Source organism: Mytilus trossulus, chromosome 7 (assembly GCF_036588685.1).
Source record: "Mytilus trossulus isolate FHL-02 chromosome 7, PNRI_Mtr1.1.1.hap1, whole genome shotgun sequence".
Lineage (NCBI taxonomy): Eukaryota > Metazoa > Mollusca > Bivalvia > Mytilida > Mytilidae > Mytilus > Mytilus trossulus.
Window position 1 is genome coordinate 77,200,112 of NC_086379.1, and position 21,976 is coordinate 77,222,087.

Consider the following 21,976-nt stretch of genomic DNA (forward strand, 5'->3'; position numbering starts at 1 on the left):
GCATATATAGTTTTAACTTGTTTTCAATACTTTTACTCCCTAGTTTTGCAATATTCTAACAAAATTACTTGCAAATATATCAAATGCTAATGTATTGTGATGAATTAACTTGTATCCAATCATTACTTGAGTACAAAATGTATTACTATGAAATTAACACTTTCTGCTGTCAATTACATCTATTTTATTGCTTTCCTTTTTTTTGTTGTAAATATTAAAGCTTAACCCTTTCTTGATTTCTTCATAACCATGTGTCTATGTAGAATTTGTAGTACTAAAAGTAGAATTTGCTCTTAGCTTTTTTATGACAAAACATTATGATTCTTCGAATATGTTGAAGAACTTATTCCTTCTATTAAACTAAAGACAACCTGTATAATTTGATAGATTTTTTGAGCACTCGATTATGTGATAGTAAAAACATGTTTCATATACATTTTTCAAAGCAATTTGTGAAAGTAAAGTTTAGACATTGAAATCAGAATTTGCCAGTGTAAGCTTATTTGATTTTAAGAGGTTATAGTTGATTTCAAATGGTCAAATTTAAAACAATCTACAAAAAAATAAAGATTTGTGAGAAAATTGGGGAACAAATAAATGTTTTTTGGTGTAAATCATTTAAATGTTTAAATCAATTTAAAGAACAAATAAAAATTAAATTCTTTTTTATTTTGTTTGATATTTTTGGCTCTAATTATAAAATCATGGAAAAAAGCAGTTTTACAAAAAAAAAAATAGTGTGTAAATATTCTGTTTCTCTGAAAAGAAATGTAAAGAAATAAAATATGATGAGTTAAAACTGAGTTAATGACCAAAAAAATCTTCAAAAATCTTCAACTAAACATAAAAAAGGTGAAAATTTAAAACATATTACAGTAGAATCATGGTTGTTTGTCATTACTTTTAATGTTGTATAATATTTCTCTGCTGTTTACCAGGATGCAGGACATTTTACAGTAAGATCCTTATTAACTTTGTAGCTAGCTTCGAGTTTATGGTTACACACATATATAGCTTTTCGGCAAAGCATATTGGGATGTGGAAACTTTCAAAGATAATATGGCAAAGATATGATTTTGGGGGAAACATGATGATAATTTTATTTTGATAGAATTCTTTCTGATGAATTAGTGAAAACTTAAAAGACATATTATCTTTGAATATAATAAAATGCAACTGAAAGATTGATAGATTGTTAATGCACACATATAAGTAGCATTATGGTGACAGTGTAAAGCATGGTATTGAGAATGCTTATGTGGTTTAAAAAGGTGGCACATTTAAAGCATGTTCACATTGAATCAACATTAAGAAGGCATGGTATAGGGATTTTAAAATTAGAGCATGCAAGATTGAAATATAGATATTGCTATTGTTTCAGTAAAGTATAGAGTGTTTTGAAATTATTAACTACATTTTATAATGGATATCTATAGATAGAACAAAAAAAATGCATAATAGACTCATAAACAACAAGACATTAGGAATTGCAGCAGTAATTTAATATGATGACAAATTTTACAGCACAGAGCACCGTCATCAAAATCATTAAAGTTATTTTTTATAAGCTGTATAGTAATTAACTTGTAAGAAATTAAATGATAAAGCAAATGTCTGCTAAACAAAATTAATATAACTTTGATATTCAACATGGATGTTTTTTGTCTTGTTTTAATCCTACAATTCATCTCTAATTTTACATCAAATAACATATATATACATTAATATTTTACAGTATAAAAATCATTAAGTCTCAGTTCCATTAAAGGTTAAATTACAGTACTGTTCTATGAATCACAGCAGATACAGAGCTCTCAATATATATGTATATACATATGAACTCAATAAGGCAGATTTTCTTTTAAAATATCACCCTATCACCATGCGTTATTATTATGTATTTATAATTTGCAATTTATTTTACAGACACTACCAGCAGGTTTCACTGATGCTTGTGCTACTGTAGGGACAAGTTCCAGCAATACTGTTACCTTGACAACTGCTCACCTTCTCTCAGGAATGACCTACACAATAACCTTGAATGTGTCAGCTAGTGGAAGGACTTCAGGAATCTTTACACAAGAGGTACATTTTAAACTTGCATTTTATAATGAAAACAATATTTTTAAAATTTCTGTTATTGTGTTTATAATTTTTAATACTGGTACTATAATTTGTGACAAGAACATAATTAAAACACTGAAGTACAAAAATCACTCAATTATGGAAAGAAAGTAAGTTTCCTTTGGAAGGTATTTTTACACAGCAACATTTTTCAGGTGACAAACCAAAATAAAATTCATGTTTCAAAAGAGATGCATGCATATAAAATAGTTTTTATCAGCAAGTTGCTCTTTCGTGATAAAAGTTCAAAAATCGAATTTTCTGTACAACATATATTTGATTTCAGATTGAGATATCCTCCAGTGATGTACCAGTACCAATACTTAACTGTATTACATGTCAGTCCACTAGTAGTTACCTTGTTAATGAAGGAGAACACTTAGCTTTCACTGGAACTTGTCTAAACTGTGATCCAACGGATACAAAATACTATGAATGGTCTGTTTATACCCTCGATGCCAGTTCAAATAGAGTTCAGCTGTCAATTACTTCAGCCATGTCAACAACTGGTATAAACAGTGAAAATTTTGTCATAACTGCGGGAAATCTACCAGCTACCAATTCCTTTTACATTTTCAAACTGGAAATCAGTAAAACTAATTCAATAGTGACCCTGCAAGGTGAAACTGAACTTATACTGAAAGCTAACAGCAAAGCAACAGGGGGCACCTGTTCGCTTCTGACCAGTACAGCTGTTGATCCATTAATTGACCAAGTGGAAGTCTCCTGCACAGGGTACAGTGATCCAGATAATGTGAATGGGGAACTCAATTACAAGATTGTGTCTCACAGTAAAGATTCTGCATCTGCTGATGAGTCTGTTGTTATATACTATGGAACACTGACTTCACCAGCATTTTATTTGGCGCCGTGGCCAGGATTAGCTCGTACTGCAGTCAACATTAAAGTATATGTAGTTGATGAAGATGGAGCAGATACTCTATCTCGGGACACGTAAGTATTTAAAGTTTTATCTGGTATCCAATGTTACAACTTTGTTATTCTTTTTATCTATGAGTTTTCTAAGTTAGTATGTTTTTTTAATATATTTTGTTCATATGTTTCCTTATATTTCTCCCTCACAAAACCATGAACCTGAACATATCTAAAATGAAAGTTGATGGTTCTCAGTGTTTACTCTGGCTTTATCCACCAATAAAACTGGCCGTCTTTATGTAGCAAAGATTGCTGAAAGTGATGTGACACACCAACAAACCAACAATCAACCAATGAAATGTCTAAACAGATGTATAGAAAAAAATAATAGTTAAAACATGTTTACAAGAACTGTTTCCCTATCAGTTTTGTTTTTCAAAGCAGGATTTTAAAGGGGATGTAAATTTGAAATAATAATTATTATGATTAATTTAGATTTTTTCAAATCTTGCAGAGATGTAACAATGAGTAGTACTGTAACCTTTGGTAACCAGCTATCATTTGTACAGACCCACACCACTACGACCTTGATTAACCTTGTCAATGACAACAACCCAACAGCACTGCTACAGTATGGTATAGCACTTATCCATGAGATGAATGAAATCTCCCGACAAGAATATGCCGCTCCAACCTATAGCCATGTAGATGATAGAAACACAGTCAGAAATAGGATAACTTTATCAATTCTCGGCCTGCCATTAGAAACTATCTACCAACAACAGCAAATGGCATTCATACTAAATCACCTTACTGTAAGTATGATACAAATCATTGACACTTGAACAGGAATGATTTAAACATCAATGTTCTGATACACACTATAAATTTAAGAATAAGAAGATTTGATATGAATGCCTGTGAGAAAACTCTTTAAGTATAAGTAATTTTTTAATCAAGTAGAGTTTATTTTACTTTTTTTAAATGTTAGCAGAAAGCCCAAAGTTCATTTTTACGAAAATTCTAGTCGGATTATGTTGGCTTGAAGAATAGAATTTAACCAGCCAGAAAGCAATTTTACAAGCCTTGGCTGGTGGTCTTGTGGTGAAGCGTGTTAGTTTTTCAATTTTAAGTAAAAGTGAAAAGTTTGCTTTTATGGAAATGAAAATCCTAACTGTACCCTTACAGGAAATTTTATAAAACTTCTTGTAGAAAAATTAAAATAAACAGAGAATAATATTAGCTAAAAAATTTAATTTCAGAAATACCCAGGAGAATTTCAAACAAGTATATGTCAAACTTTGGTTTTGAATGAAGTTGATATCTTAAAGAATGATATGGAATCCCAAGCTGTTCAGGGTGCAGACAAGAGTGAGTTTACTTCAGGTCTTCTCCTAGAAGCTGTATCTAACAACATGGACGCTGTCAACGCTGCAGTATACAGCTCTGTCAATATATCTAACGTCACTTCTCTAGAGAGTAATGCAGTGTCAGATTACAAACCAGTTATTAGTACATTGGACCTAACAACTACAACAGCATCCACAGAGGATCATAAACAGAGTATCATTACGAGGGCGTTTACATTTGGTGATGATATTGTCATATTGAATTTAAAAACACAACTAACTGCAGAAGATCCTATAGTTATAACATTAGATAGTATAAAAGTATATGGGAAAAGAACTTGGTCAGATGAAATAGAACAAATGTATTCATCAGAAGGTTGTGTTGCAGTTCTTAACTCGGGAATGTTAGGTTCTCTATACCCTACAAAAAGTGAGGTCTTTCAAATCATGATGGTGGTCCCCCAGAATCCATTTACATGGGGAAGTAGTGGGGATGTAGAACTTAATACTAAAGTAATTGCTGCAGGATTTACAGACACTTCTGGCAAGGAAATATCTGTCTCAAATATTCCAACTGGGAAAAAACCAAAATTTATTATCTTGAAAAATGAGGCAACAGCATACAACCTGACTAGCAGTCCAATTAATAGTACTGACTACGCCCCACAGGAAGGTTTAACATTTGCATCAGTAGTTGTGGAGAAAGGATCTGCTAAGAAAGTTGTTATAGATACATCTGACGGGTATGGAGGCTCTGCTCTACATTTACAAATACGATTTGTTGTGGTGGCTAATCCTAGTACCACAACCAATGCCACAGGAGTTATCAAGACATACTTAGGAAAAAACTATGAAGCTACAAAGTCCTCCTATGAGACTACAAAAGAGATCAGAGTAGAACATATGGCCTCCCAAGCAGATCATAGACTGTATACACTGTTTGTAGACAATAGGTATGTATACACCACATGGCATTTTCAGAGATTTTGTCTTATACATGTCTGCCACTTATTCATTATATTTAATTCATGTCATGACATCTACCAAGTTACTGGTCATTTGTTCAACAGGAATTCAGATACTTTGCTGTTTTAAGAATGAATGAAGAAATCTACAATAGTAAAAGCAGTTTGATTTAAGAACTTTTTAAAATGATAGACCCATCAATAATAAATATTCAAGTGTTTGGTAACACACAACAATTCATTTTAATAGATTCAGAAGTCTTTTCCTAGGGCAATTGCAATAAAGATGGATATTATAGTTTGTTTTATAAAACCTGTTTCTAGGCAACCAAATAATCACAAAAACACAAAATGTTCAACATATTTTTAAGCCACTATGCATAGACTAATGAAAGATTGAATATGAAGGCATTTTAAGAGGGGGCCAAAAATGCCCCTTATCATACCTTGTCCTCTGATATAAGTTTTCATATTTTTTCTTTTTTAGTGAATTTGATACTGATGCGTCCTATGCTCTGACTGTGTACAATGACGATCCTAATTACGATGTGAACATCAGTGCTGCCATCTACTACTCCACCTGTCAGTTCTTTGATACGTCAGCTAACACGTGGGATACTAATGGATGCTCACCTACTGACGAGTCAATTGAAAAGTATGCTGTGTGTGAATGTGAGCACTTGACACCATTTGGAGGGGGAATGTTGGCGCCACCAAACACTCTTAGCTTTGCTGACTTAGTGGTAAGTTTTAAAACATTTAATAAAAATTATAATTTGAGAGTACCGTAGTAAGTTAACAGGTAAAATTTTCTATTGGTTTGTAGACATTTATGTCAAATTAGAAGTTTATTTTTTCAAATTTTAGAGAAGAAGAATTCAATTTCCAGATTTCTCTTTCCAAGAATTTATATTTTTATTACAGGCTTTCAATATCATATTATGAGACTAAGATATTTTTAAGATTTGCCTTTTTAACTCGCCTGCTTAAACATACTTAAAAAAAAACTTGGTCAAAATAAGGCAATTTTTGTTTCAGATAATGTTCAGTTTAGTGGAATACAAAAATTTGTATCCATTTATTTTTCATTTAAATCAAAATGATATATGAGTTTTTGTTGTTGATATGAAGTTTTAAACAATATGAAATACCAATTTATATTGCTTTGAAAAGTTTGTATAATATGTAAATTGTTAGACACCAAATTGATCTTCTTTTTAAACTTAAATTATATATACAATGACTAATACTAGAGTAATTTATATTTCAGAATCTTGATTTGGTGAACAATCCTGTTGTGTTTGTGACATGTTCTCTGATATTTGTGGTGTATGTGATAGCAGTAATTATCTGTCGACGACTAGATCGCAGTAACCTAGAAAGAATATCTTCAATACCTTTATGTGGTAAAGATGGCTCCTTTAAATATGAGGTGACTGTAGTCACTGGCAGACAACCTGGGGCAGGTATGTAAATATTCCTAATTCAAATTTGATGATTTGTAAAAGGTACTATGGATTCACTTTTATTCATTAATACAAATCTAAAGTATATGAGAAAGGTTCAAGATAGATTAAGAGAGTTAACTTCTCAGTTTCAAAATAATTAACTATTCAAAACACTAGCATATATTGATAGGGGATTAATAAAGGAATCAAAAGAGCAAACGTAATAAAAAAGTCATCGTGCTTGTTTTCCAGATATTAGCCATTGAAATTTGGCGGGAAAATGTTCTCTCTTGACTTTTCATAGCTTTATCATTGACAAGTTTAAGTCCTCAAAAACTATTAAAAAATAATTAAATTTTATAAGACTTTAACAGACAACTTTAAAAGTGAGCGTCCTTGACAAAAGAGTATAAATATGTTTCAATACAATAAAATATTTTAAGGCTGAATATGAAAGCACATCTATAATGTAAGCAGTGAATGAATGGTGTGTATGAAAACACTGAATTTAGTGAAAATAATTTCATCTATAGAAGTGAATTTATAATTTAAATAGGATTGTAACAAAAGAGCAAATATAGAACAGAAATGAGAGATTCGTGACAGATTTTTTTCACATATTTTTGCGTGAAATACATATAGAACCAAAAACATACTCATTGGAGCAAATATTTGTGAATCTATTTCTTAAACTTTTTATTAACAGGATCTACTGCAAATGTTGGTGTCAGATTGTACGGAGAATATGGGAGAACAAATTCTAAACAACTAGATAAAAAGTGGGCATTCCAAAGAAATTGTCAGGACACATTTATCATGGCACACGACACAAATCTTGGAAACATTGAGAAGTTGATGATCTGGCATGACAACTCTGGACTGGATCCTAGCTGGTACCTCATTCAAGTTATAGTCAAAGATTTGCAGACAGACTATAAATATTACTTCTTTGCTAATTTCTGGATGTCACTAGAAATAGAAAGAGGTTTTATCCAGAAAGAATTATTAGCTGCAGGTCAGTCATATCATTGTTTAGGGGGTTACACTAATGACTGGACCAAATGACAGGACCGAATGACAGGACCAAATGAAAAATGCTAATAACTTTTTCATTTCTCTAGGGATTGATCTTAAATTTGAAATATAATAAGATTTTATCATTTGATAAATAAATTTAAGAAAAACTAGAGCCTGTGTCGCTCACCTTGGTCTATGTGAATATTAAACAAAGGAAGCAGATTGAAAATTGACTACAAAAGTCAATAACTCCTACAGGGGTCAATTGACCATTTCGTTCATGTTGACATATTTGTAGATCTTACTTTGCTGAAAATTATTGCTGTTTATAGTTTACCTATATCTATAATAATATTCAATATAATAACCAAAAACAGCAAAATGTCCTTAAAATTACCAATTCAGGGGCCGCAACCCAAAAACAGGTTGTCCAATTCATCTGAAAATTTCAGGGCAGATAGATCTTGACCTGATTAACAATTTTACTTCATGTCAGATTTTCTCTCAATTATTTGGTTTTTGAGTTTGAAGCCAAAAACTGCATTTTACCCCTATGTTCTATTTTTAGCCGTGGCGGCCATCTTGGTTTGATGGCCAGGTCACCGGACATATTTTTTAAACAAAAAAACCCAAAGATGATTGTGGCCAAGTTTGGATCAATTTGGCAAAGCAGTTTCAGAGAAGAAGATTTTAGTAAAAGATATATAAAATTTACGAAAAATGGTTAAAAATTGATTTTAAAGGGCAATAACTCCTAAAGAGGTCAACTGACCATTTTGGTCATGTTGACTTATTTGTAAATCTGACCTTGCTGAACATTATTGCTGTTACAGTTTACCTATATCTATAATAATATTCAATATAATAACCAAAAACAGCAAAATTTCCTTAAAATTACCAATTCAGGGGCTGCAACCCAAAAATAGGTTGTCCAATTCATCTGAAAATTTCAGGGCAGATAGATCTTCACCTGATTAACAATTTTACCCATGTCAGATTTGCTCTAAATGCTTTGGTTTTTGAGTTATAAGCCAAAAACTGCATTTTACCCCTATGTTCTATTTATAGCCATGGCGGTCATCTTGGTTAGTTGGCGGGGTCACCGGACATGTTGACTTATTTGTAGATCTTACTTTGCTGAACATTATTGCTTTTTACAGTTTATCTCTATCTAAAATAATATTCAAGATAATAACCAAAAACAACAAAATTTCCTTAAAATTACCAATTCAGGGGCAGCAACCAAACAACGGAATGTCAGATTCATCTGAAAATTTCAGAGCAGATAGATCTTAACCTGATTAACAATATTACCCCATGTCAGATTTGCCCTAAATGCTTTGGTTTTTGAGTTATAAGCCAAAAACTGTATTTTACCCCTATGTTCTATTTATAGCCATGGCGGCCATCTTGGTTAGTTGGCGGGGTCACCGGACACAATTTTTAAACTAGATACCCCAATGATGATTGTGGCCAAGTTTGGTTAAATTTGGCCTAGTAGTTTCAGAGGAGAATATTTTTGTAAAAGTTAACGCCGGACGCCAAGTGATGAGAAAAGCTCACTTGGCCCTTTGGGCTAGGTGAGCTAAAAATTAAAAAAAATTGTAAGAAACTTTAGAAAACGTGACATGACCAACTCTGACAATGACAGGACCAACATCGAGAATGACAGGACCAAATACAAATGCTAATAACTTTTTTATTTTTCAAAGGAATTACCTCAGATTTGAAATATAAAATGATATGTCATATTTTTAAACCAAAATGTTATAAAAAATATAGATTTATTTTCAAAAACTTTCGAAAACGTGACATGACCATCGCTGATTGACATGACCAACCTCGACAATGACAGGACCAGGTTAAATTGCTAATTTCTCTTTTATTTCTCATAATATTTTTCTGAAATTTGAAATATAATAAGATTTCATCATTTGATAAATAGATTTAAGAAAAAAAATCAAAAAAAAATTGTAAGAAACTTTAGAAAATATGACATGATCAACTCTGATATTGACAAGACCAACATCGAGAATGACAGGACCAAATACAAATGCTAATAACTTTTTTAATTTTTTTCAAAGGAATTACTTCAGATTTGAAATGTAAAATGATATGTCATATTTTGAAACCAAAATGTTATAAAAATATAGATTTATTTTCAAAAACTTTCGAAAACGTGACATACCATCGCTGACTGGCATGACCAACCTCGACAATGACCGGAACAAATGAAATTGCTAATTACTCTTTTATTTCTCAAAATATTTCTCTGAAATTTAAAATATTTGAATATTATTCCATTTTATACATAAATATAAGAAAAAGGTATGAAAAGCTTGCTGTAATGTAACCTGGTCAATGTTGTCAATGACAGGACAATCCTAGACAATTAATGACAGGACCAAATAAAAATGCTAATTATGCATTACATGTGTCAGAATATTCCTTTCAAATTTGAAATATTAATGACAATTTAGACCATTTCGCACATCATGTAAGAAAAATATAGAAAAAATTAAAATATAGAAAAAAAGTATTGAAAGCTTGCAGTTGTGTGACCTGACCAACATCGGCTATTATCTGACCGATGAAAAAATCTTAATTTCTTTCCGACTTATTTTACTGAAATTTTTCAATTCTGATCCATAATTAGTAAATTCAGGAAAATATATTTTATGGTGGTTAAATATCTTGACCTAGCTACTAAACGTATGTTGGCGGACAGAGGGTCACAGGACAAAAAGACACGAATGATCGGGTAGGTCTTTTCACCACCAAACACCACCGCACACCACCGAACACTGCCGAACACCCCAAAAAACATCAACCACTAAGAAAATCAGTGATTTTATGCAATTAAACGATAAAACCGATCAAACTACATACAATTTGACATTTTTTTTTATTGTTATATGCGTCATTTTTCTGAAAAAGTCGATAATCAATATCAACAGAAAACCTTCTCCGGATTAATCACTATTTGCCGGATTACATTGTATGTGACATCTATTACCTTGGACTTTTATACTATGTATTAAATATTTAAATTTTGTTCATGATTTTAACATTGTCTCTTTTCTTATTAGTGGTATAACTATTTTATAAAAAAAAGAAGTAAAATGAAGAAAAAAAATATTTGAGGTGTCCAGTGGTGAACGTTATAGACTCTCTTTGTCTGTTCGATGTTGATATTTGGTCTCTTAATCTTAAAATTTGTAGAATTGATAACTTAAATATTATATATGAGGGGGAGGACAGGGGGGTACCCTTCTCCCTTCTCCTACCACTCTTCTCCTTTCTCCTACCCCTCTTCTCCTTATTTTTTTTTTTTTTATTTACCGGAAAAAAGAGATATTTTATTTTTTCATATTTTATTTTTTTCTCCAACTTTTTCTCCTTTCTCCCAGCCTTCCTCTCCTTTCTCCTACCCCCTTTCTCCCTGTCTCCCTTACCCCTGTCCTCCCCCTCATATATAGGTCACATTTATAACAAAAAAAAGATGTAAAAATTAATTTTTGGGTTGTTCGGTGGTGTTCGGCGGTGCGCGGTGGTGTTCGGTGGTGAAAAGACCTACCGCGAATGATCAGTATATTTAAGAAAGAGATCTTGAAATATTTATATATGCTATTACATATAATCTTTTTAAAGTTTAAGAGATAGTTCATAATAAACTATAGATAAATTAAGATTTATTGAATTATCATCATAATTCTTGTCATCATGAAGCCCGATTTAAGCCGCTTTGGAAAGGTATCAAACATTTTAAAGTAGTTCGTGAAAATGTTTGATTCAGTATATTTTGTGAAAATATTTAAAACTACCAAGAAATCGTGCATGCAAGGATCGGGCAAACTTCAAGAAATGTTTATTTGTTTATTTTGAGGGGGGACTATCAAGATGTACCCTGCATATACTCAAGCATACATGGAAATAATTATTTACGGTTCTGAAACTGTTAATAAAAACAACGACATGAACTATTATGTGATTTCAATTACTGTCATCACAATCTTAATTGAATTTATCAACTTATTTGTGGCTTATGTCACACCTTTTGTTTTTTACCTTTTAATTGTTTTCTGACAGTGTCAATTTATGACCATTAATTAATAAACAAAATATTCTGAATGAATGATCTTTATTCCCATAAACCAAATACATAGTTACAGAGAAGATATTACAATGATATATAACATATTTAAGATATAGCATGTGTGAAAAATCAATTAATATGATAAATATTTACTCCAAAGAATAATCATGAAACATTTAGTTGTACTTACTTGGAGGATAGACTTTCACAGAAATAGATTTAATAAATCTACAAAGATTCTCAAGCTCTAGGTCACATTACAGCAAGCTTTTAATATTTTTTCTGTTTTATTCTTATCTTCATGTATTAAATATAATTTTATCTCAAATTTCAGAAAAATATTTTGTAAGAAATAAAAAGTTATTAGCAATTTCATCTGGTCCTGCCTGTCAGCGATGGTCATGTCATGTTTGAACTTAAGAAAGTGTTTGAAAAAAAACTATATTTTTATAACATAATGTTTCAATATATTACATATCATTTTATATTTCAAATCTGAGAGAATTTCTTTGAAAAATAAAAAAAAGTTATGAACATTTTTATTTGGTTCTGTCATTATCAGAGTTGGTCATGTCACATTTCTAAAGTTTCTTACAATTTTTTCCCCCATAGATCTTTTAATACATGTAATATAATTTCAGGAAATATTTTGAGAAATAAAAGAGAAATTAGCAATTTCATCTGGTCCTGTCATTGTCGAGTTGGGCATGTCAGTCAGCGATGGTCATGTCACGTTTTTGAAAGTTTTTGAAAATAAATCTATAATTTTTATAACATTTTGGTTTCAAAATATGACATATCATTTTATATTTCAAATCTGATGTAATTCCTTTGAAAAATAAAAAAGTAATTAGCATTTGTATTTGGTACTGTCATTCTCGATGTTGGTCTTGTCATTATCAGAGTTGGTCATGTCATATTTTCTAAAGTTTCTTACAATTTTTGTTTATTATTTTTCTTAAATCTATTTATCAAATGATGAAATCTTATTATATTTCAAATTTCAGAAAAATAATATGAGAAATAAAAGAGAAATTAGCAATTTCATCTGGTCCTGTCATTGTTGAGGTTGGTCATTTCAATCAGCGGTGGTCATGTCACGTTTTCGAAAGTTTTTGAAAATAAATATATATTTTTTATAGCATTTTGGTTTAAAAATATGACATATCATTTTATATTTTAAATCTGAAGTAATTCCTTTGAAAAATAAAAAAGTTATTAGCATTTGTATTTGGTCCTGTCATTCTCGATGTTGGTCCTGTCATTGTCAGAGTTGGTCATGTCACGTTTTCTAAAGTTTCTTTTATTTTTTTAATTTTTTTTTCTTAAATCTATTTATCAAATGATAAAATCTTATTATATTTCAAATTTGAGATCAATCACTTGAGAAATGAAAAAGTTATTAGCATTTTTCATTTGGTCCTGTCATTCGGTCCTGTCATTCGGTCCAGTCATTAGTGTAACCCTTGTTTAGGTTTAATTTAACGTTTTGTAAATATGCAAATTTAGTCTGGAAATTGAAGAAAAAAAACTTATTTAAATTAGTTGCGCTTTAATCTTTAGCTTTTTTTCATTTGAAAATACAGAATTTGATTTTCCAGTGATTAACAAAATACAAAGTTCATAAGGGCTTTATTTGCAATATTTCTATATGGTTTTCTCTCAAGCTACTAAAATGAATACTCTTGAAAAATAAATGAATGCACAGTTTATACTGTAGACTGTAAACATGTTATGAAATAGAGAAAATAGATTAATTTGACGAGATATTAATTGTGTATTTACTTATAAAATTTGTAGGTTCTTCAGAAATTCAGAAATTTGGCAGAATGTTTAGCAGAGCTGTTTCAAACTGTATGGCGGATCGTCATTTATGGTATTCTGTCGTTGATCGACCAGCAATGAGCAGGTTTACACGTGTCCAGCGAGCAACTTGTGTAGTGACTATTCTGTACACATTCATGGCCATCAATGCCATCTGGTATGGACTGTTGAAACAGGAGGATAATGGAAATATATCAGCATTTGGCTGGGAAGAAGTAGTTTTGTCTCTTGTTACCAATGTTATAGCCTTCCCATTCACACTAATAATCATCTGGATGTTTAAGAGAAGTAAATCTAAGGTAAGAAATCTAAAAGTATCAAATATTTTCTATGTTTCCAACTAACTTAGGGCAGTGGGTACCTTTTCTCTGTTTGCTTTATCATATGTTCTCTAACCATTAATGTTAACTTTCTTAGAAGAATATTTCCCTTTTACAAAGTTTATGTTTTGTAGTGTAAAATGGGTTTACAATGATCTGTACCTTAAATTCAACATGGGTTCACAATGATCAGTACCTTAAAACCAATAGTTATTATCTATTGAGAACAATCACAAAGCACATGGCCACTTTCACACATATCTCAACACTTACAAACGTGCATGTTTATATATTACAGACTAACATATTTGAGCCAGCACAGAGAATAGGAACAGCTCAGACTATTGAGATAGACTATGATCCAAACTTAGCTGGTTCCTTTAAAACCAACGATGAATTACTATCATGCTATGACAGAGAAAGCACTACAGACTCCTTAGTGGTAAGATTTAAATTATAGTAAAAAAAATGTGTCATTTTTTAAAATTCTAATTACTGTATATCAGAAATTATTGTGTGCATTTATTATTGCGAATTTAACTTTTACAATTTTATGAAAAATCCTGTTTAATTCATATAAAATATTTCGAAATGTGAGTTTAAATAATTGTGTTTTCAACTCAGTAGCATTTTTCCCAATAATGAAAACCTCACAGTAATTTCTGAATTTACAGTAGTTTAAAACCTAAACAAATTAGGAATAATGAGACCAGCAAAGATCTGTTGTATAAGATGTCAACATTTTTAAGTAGATTTTGGAATTTTTGTGTTGTAAAATTGTGTATAATTGTGTATTTATGTTGACAGGAAGCAAGTATGACCCGTAACCATCTAAGGAGAAGTAGAACTCTGAAGATAACAAGACAAGCTACAGATGACAGTCTAAGTAAAGCTGTGAACTCCATTGACAGTGGTATTGGTAGTATGGGAGCTAGTACAGATAGCAAGGTATGCATTGGCTGTAGTCTTACTGTAAAGGAAAAGTATTTTATCACCATTATTTTCTTGATAATTATCCATGGGGATCCATGAAGTTAAGGTTCAACAAAATATTTGTATTTCATTGAATGCAAAATTGGTAAATGCCACTATTTTCCCTCATTTTATGAAAATTGATTCACCTGAAAATGAATGGTTTAGTATTTACATCGGTTTAAATATAAAAGACTACTTTCCAGTTATGTCCTTAATAAAAGGTTGTCAATTATTGGCATGGCTATGACGTCATATACCAGACAAAGGATATTGTCTGTATCCCTGCACTATTAACGTTAAACTTTGTGATTACGCAAGATAAACTATAAATAATGTTTGCTTCATAGGTACTAAGTTACAATTTCCTACTGACAGCAATGCTGATTATCAAGTATAATAATTTGATTTGCGGAATAATATGTGCAATATAGCATCATATTTTTCAACCACTAGCTCAACATGTTAAGGAAGTTACAATGCCCCGAAACGCACAAATAATGTCAACAAACTTGTAAGTGGGCTATTGAAAAACCTTAAAATAGTACTTACGAGTTGGTCTATATTTCATGTTTTCATGAAATCATTTAAAAAAACACTTTTTAAAAGCAAAAACATTATTTCCAATAGAGGAACATTTACAACCTAATGCAGGGCTGTTAACTATTGCAGTAATAATTTGATTTTTTTTTTTACAGTTAAAGAGAACTAACAATCCCACTTTATGGTCTAAAACAGAAGTAGGTCATAAAGATGAAACATACATTACCAAGAATGAGAGCAATACAAACAAAAAAGAGGAGGTAAGCGATAATAAACTATATTCTCCTGATTTAGAGTAATTTATCGCAATTTGAATGGCTGATATTGTCCTAATAAATTTCAGTACAATTTTTTTGAATATGTCATTTGGACTTTTCTCCCTTATTTATTACCTCAATTGGAATTATCTCCCTTTTACCATTTACCTAATAAAAAAAATGAAATTTGAATTGCTTTATAGTTCTAATATTTTTGATTTTTCACAGTTTTAGATTAAATGTCTAAAATATATTGGGTGAATATTGTCTTAATATTGAATTTGAATAAAATACTATGTAAAATCACAAAATCAGAATAAATTCGTTGCACATTGTTCACTTGTCCTACTACGGAATTTATCAGGTCAATAAAATTGTCATATTAGGACAATTGCACACTATGTAACTAATATTATTGTAATTTTTAGGGAAAAAGTTGGCAAAAATAGCTGAAAGGAAATATTTAATTTTCTCGATAATTTTCCTGATAATTTTTATGAAAAATTTGCAAAAGAAAAATATGATGGTGAAAGACGAAAAATAGGTGTAAGAAAAAATATTCATAAAGATGAAGAAAAAACTAAGAAAAGGAGAAGGAAGGCAAAAGACTTTAACAAAAAATAAGAAAAATATCTGAAAATATGTGGAATAAGTAAAATATATATTTACTACAGATGAAAGAGGTAGCTGATGGAATTCTTCAGTATTTAGATGATGTAGAGACAGAATGTATGACTAAAGAACAATCCCTCATACAGAAACGTAACAGTATGGGAGGAGGAGGAGGAAAATCTACACTCAAGTAAGTGATGGGAGACAATCATTCAGTCAAATACATAAGTTTAAATACAAATAATAAATTTTAAAGTAAATTTCAGTACAAATCCTAAATTTTAAAATAGATTTCATTACAAATCCTAAATTTTAAAATAAAATTAATTATATATCCTAAATTTTAAAGTTATGAGGTGATTAAAGACAAAAAAACCATCAATAATGTTGTTTAGATAGTTTGACAAAATGCAATGACAATGCAAGGGTAGTAACATTATTTTTCATTTTTGTTTTCTTTGAAGGCCATCATGATCAGTTGATAATCATCTTTATCTTTGGTATATTTTAAAATCTATTAACTGTCAATAGGACCTTATGAAGGTTTTAATAATCTGTTTAAAATAGGTAATAAACCACTGATGAAAGACAATAATGTTTTTAACATTGTTTAGTTTTCTATTTGTATTCAATTGTTATTGTGAGATACCAATCTTTTAAATTGTGATGAGAAAAGTATTGTAGATGATCAGAATTTTATTCCATCTTCTAGGTATTTTTTCCTTTGTATTAAGGGTAAGAAATAATAGAATACAATAAAATGAAATTCTACAGTCTGAGATTTATGTATTGTAGAAGATCAGGTACCAAGAAAACTGAATGGAAAGAAATAGATGATATCCTTAATTCAGACAATGAAGGAAAAGAATCAAGATCCCGTCCATTACGTAAAAGGGATTCTACCAGTACCATTGGGTCCTACGGTAAACCTGGATCATCACAGTCAGGCAAGGGATATAACCCACGAGAAGACCCTACGATTAATGGACAAGACAGGTACTTATAAGTTTTAATTGGGTTTAATACATTGTGTACTGCTAGTGTGTTTTTTTTAATTTAAAAAGTAAAAGTTTTGGGGGAAAATTTTATCCCCAAAAATATGTACCATAAATTATAATACCGTTTTAATACAATAAAACATACATGGTTAATGTAAAAACTTAAAAGCACAGACCACACCAAACAACAAGCAACTCCTGAAAGATGACAGATTTACATACAAAGACAAACAACACATGACTATTGCCCAATTGTAGATCATTTATGTCCTGTCCTATTTCTAGTAATCATGCGGTTATTTATGCGTCTGATTTTTAAGTAAAGGAAAAATACATTTTCTGTTATTAAGATTGAAAGAAGCAATTACAGTTATCTGATACTGATTGAATTCCTAGTAAAGTAGTAGCCTTCAATATTATTTTTATCTCTTTATATTTTAGAAAACTGCCCTCCGCTGGAAGTACTTTTATGTGGGCTAATAAACTGAGAGCCTCTAGTTCAATGGATTCAACTACAATCCAAGGTACTTCCATGCCAGCAGTAGAAGGAATTGGTCCATTAGAACCAGACATGGGACTAGCCCAGCAGTCCAGTGAAGGATTAGGTATGTTACAGAGTTCATTGATCACAATTCTCTGAAAAGGTGTTCTTATTAGTAAATGATTATGTGTTTATGAATGTTTTGAAAATTGTCTTTATAAGAGTATTTATAGTCTGATCTTGACTTTCTCTTAGCTCTATTGTGTGTCGACCATTACTAATTCCATACTAAAATATTTATAAGCTTGGCTGTTGGTACTTTTATTCTCTGGATTACAGTTTCATTTGAGGGCCTCAGGGAAGATTAGTTTATTGTAACTAACTGAGTTTACCCTCTCTAAATAAAGAATTTATTATTATTATTATTATTAGTTTTATGTCATTATTTTGACCTTTATTTTCAGACCGAGAAGATCTTCAGTTATTAGAGAAGCGTGACGGTTCTAAGAGCTGTACATTACCTGCCTGGTTTGTCTATGTTGCCTATGTGATCTGCTTTGTACTGTGTGTCACCTCCGTCATCATGGTTATCTTGTACGGTCAGACATTTGGAGCAGATATAGCCCTACAATGGATATTGGCGTTACTGTTCTGTATTGCTATGTCATTCATCATTATAGAACCATTGAAGGTATGGGAACATGATAAATAGTGGTAGTTAAATCAATATACATGTATTACTTCAATGCTGCAAACCTAATAAACATTAGCCTTTATACATTAGCTTTTATAGCTGTAGGATGACATTGAGATTTTGTTTAACACCAAGTTTGTTTCAAAATACATGTATACCATTGAAAATGGAATCTTCTTCAACAATTGAGTTTCCAATCAACTTGTCAAAAAAGACTGTTTTATTAATAGAATATTTCATTAAATGTTAATGAACCAAAGGAGTAGGTCCCGTAAGGACCGATTTTGGCCTCAAATTCTAGGTTCATCTGACAAAAGATGTTAACCACTTTTTAAACACTTACTTGTCTAATTTATTTGATTTGATTAATTTATGTGAAAGATTTTAACTAACTAAGTTATTTAAAAACACTTGGATTTAATCTAAAATATGAAAAATCTACCAAATATGCTGAAAAATGTCACTTTTAAGATGTTTTTTTGGTCTAAAAAAGAAAGTGGCCGCATCTGTGTTCATCCTCAACCTTTATATATGTTATGTATTATCATCAAATACAACTTGCATTTAAATATTTTGGATGAACATGAATGTAGCCACTTTCGTTTTACACGGAAACCGTCTAAAATTTAACCAAAAATGCTAGAATTGTGAAGAATTCAGTAATTTAGCATGACTTAATGGTGCTAGTACACGATATATATACATCTAATTGTCAAAAACAGCCAACATTTATGTAGCAGAAGCATTCTACTGTCCAATAAATAATTAAAAGTATACATTTTAACAATTTTGTAAAACTGCTATATTTTGGAGCCAAAAAGGGGTCTTACTGGACCTACTCCTTTAGAAACGATGTTGCATCCTTTGAAAATATCTATGGAGGGCTTTCTGAATGAATGTGTTCAACAAAGCATGAAACCATATGGTAAAATACGTACCTGTTGAATGCTGTTCAGATATCATTCATTATACAAGTCTTATTCATGAAAAATGTTTTTATGCTTTCTACAATATCTAATTTTGCTCCACTATATAATTGTCTTATTTATAAAGAACTGTAACTGTTTTATTTAGGCTTTAGTGATAGCATTCTATGCATCAAGTGTACTAAAGAAGGAAGATACTATTGATGATGATGCTATTGATATACAACCAACAGTCGATACATCTAATGAAACAGTCAAGGTAAATATCATATTTATACAACCAACAGTTGATACATCTAATGAAACAGTCAAGGTAAATATCATATTTATACAACCAACAGTCGATACATCTAATGAAACAGTCAAGGTAAATATCATATTTATACAACCAACAGTCGATACATCTAATGAAACAGTCAAGGTAAATATCATATTTATACAACCAACAGTTGATACATCTAATGAAACAGTCAAGGTAAATATCATATTTATACAACCAACAGTCGATACATCTAATGAAACAGTCAAGGTAAATATCATATTTATACAACCAACAGTCGATACATCTAATGAAACAGTCAAGGTAAATATCATATTTATACAACCAACAGTTGATACATCTAATGAAACAGTCAAGGTAAATATCATATTTATACAACCAACAGTCGATACCTCTAATGAAACAGTCAAGGTAAATATCATATTTATACAACCAACAGTCGATACATCTAATGAAACAGTCAAGGTAAATATCATATTTATACAACCAACAGTTGATACATCTAATGAAACAGTCAAGGTAAATATCATATTTATACAACCAACAGTCGATACATCTAATGAAACAGTCAAGGTAAATATCATATTTATACAACCAACATTCGATACATCTAATGAAACAGTCAAGGTAAATATCATATTTATACAACCAACAGTTGATACATCTAATGAAACAGTCAAGGTAAATATCATATTTATACAACCAACAGTTGATACATCTAATGAAACAGTCAAGGTAAATATCATATTTATACAACCAACAGTTGATACATCTAATGAAACAGTCAAGGTAAATATCATATTAATACAACCAACAGTCGATACATCTAATGAAACAGTCAAGGTAAATATCATATTTATACAACCAACAGTTGATACATCTAATGAAACAGTCAAGGTAAATATCATATTTATACAACCAACAGTGGATACATCTAATGAAACAGTCAAGGTAAATATCATATTTATTCAAACAACAGTTGATACATCTAATGAAACAGTCAAGGTAAATATCATATTTATTCAAACAACAGTTGATACATCTAATGAAACAGTCAAGGTAAATATCATATTTATACAACCAACAGTCGATACATCTAATGAAACAGTCAAGGTAAATATCATATTTATACAACCAACAGTGGATACATCTTATGAAACAGTCAAGGTAAATATCATATTTATACAACCAACAGTGGATACATCTAATGAAACAGTCAAGGTAAATATCATATTTATACAACCAACAGTTGATACATCTAATGAAACAGTCAAGGTAAATATCATATTTATACAACCAACAGTTGATACATCTAATGAAACAGTCAAGGTAAATATCATATTTATACAACCAACAGTTGATACTTCTAATGAAACAGTCAAGGTAAATATCATATATATATAGCCAACAGTCGGTACATCTAATGAAACAGTCAAGGTAAATATCATATTTATACAACCAACAGTTGATACATATAATGAAACAGTCAAGGTAAATATCATATTTATACAACCAACAGTTGATACATCTAATGAAACAGTCAAGGTAAATATCATATTTATACAACCAACAGTCGATACCTCTAATGAAACAGTCAAGGTAAATATCATATTAATACAACCAACAGTCGATACATCTAATGAAACAGTCAAGGTAAATATATTTATACAACCAACAGTTGATACATCTAATGAAACAGTCAAGGTAAATATCATATTTATACAACCAACAGTCCATACCTCTAATGAAACAGTCAAGGTAAATATCATATTTATACAACCAACAGTCGACACATCTAATGAAACAGTCAAGGTAAATATCATATTTATACAACCAACAGTTGATACATCTAATGAAACAGTCAAGGTAAATATCATATTTATTCAAACAACAGTTGATACATCTAATGAAACAGTCAAGGTAAATATCATATGTATACAACCAACAGTGGATACATCTAATGAAACAGTCAAGGTAAATATCATATTTATACAACCAACAGTGGATACATCTAATGAAACAGTCAAGGTAAATATCATATTTATACAACCAACAGTGGATACATCTAATGAAACAGTCAAGGTAAATATCATATTTATACAACCAACAGTTGATACATCTAATGAAACAGTCAAGGTAAATATCATATTTATACAACCAACAGTTGATACATCTAATGAAACAGTCAAGGTAA

General features: G+C 30.6%; 1 protein-coding gene across 7 annotated transcripts in view; it reads left to right on the top strand.

Annotated features, from left to right (window-relative positions):
- LOC134725876 (polycystin-1-like) overlaps positions 1-21,976 on the top strand; it is an 87,915-nt gene that overhangs the window by 53,234 nt on the left and 12,705 nt on the right. For 6 of the 7 annotated variants that reach the window (XM_063590121.1, XM_063590122.1, XM_063590124.1 and 3 more), the window contains 17 exons: positions 939-956; positions 1,927-2,085; positions 2,411-3,078; positions 3,515-3,815; positions 4,263-5,302; positions 5,802-6,057; positions 6,585-6,780; positions 7,469-7,777; positions 13,676-13,998; positions 14,318-14,461; positions 14,827-14,967; positions 15,690-15,794; positions 16,466-16,593; positions 17,199-17,399; positions 17,843-18,006; positions 18,347-18,573; positions 19,651-19,761. In XM_063590121.1, the coding sequence (XP_063446191.1) occupies positions 939-956; positions 1,927-2,085; positions 2,411-3,078; positions 3,515-3,815; positions 4,263-5,302; positions 5,802-6,057; positions 6,585-6,780; positions 7,469-7,777; positions 13,676-13,998; positions 14,318-14,461; positions 14,827-14,967; positions 15,690-15,794; positions 16,466-16,593; positions 17,199-17,399; positions 17,843-18,006; positions 18,347-18,573; positions 19,651-19,761 (4,491 nt within the window). The remainder of the gene's footprint in view (positions 1-938; positions 957-1,926; positions 2,086-2,410; positions 3,079-3,514; positions 3,816-4,262; positions 5,303-5,801; positions 6,058-6,584; positions 6,781-7,468; positions 7,778-13,675; positions 13,999-14,317; positions 14,462-14,826; positions 14,968-15,689; positions 15,795-16,465; positions 16,594-17,198; positions 17,400-17,842; positions 18,007-18,346; positions 18,574-19,650; positions 19,762-21,976) is intronic. The other variant, XM_063590123.1, reaches the window with a different exon arrangement.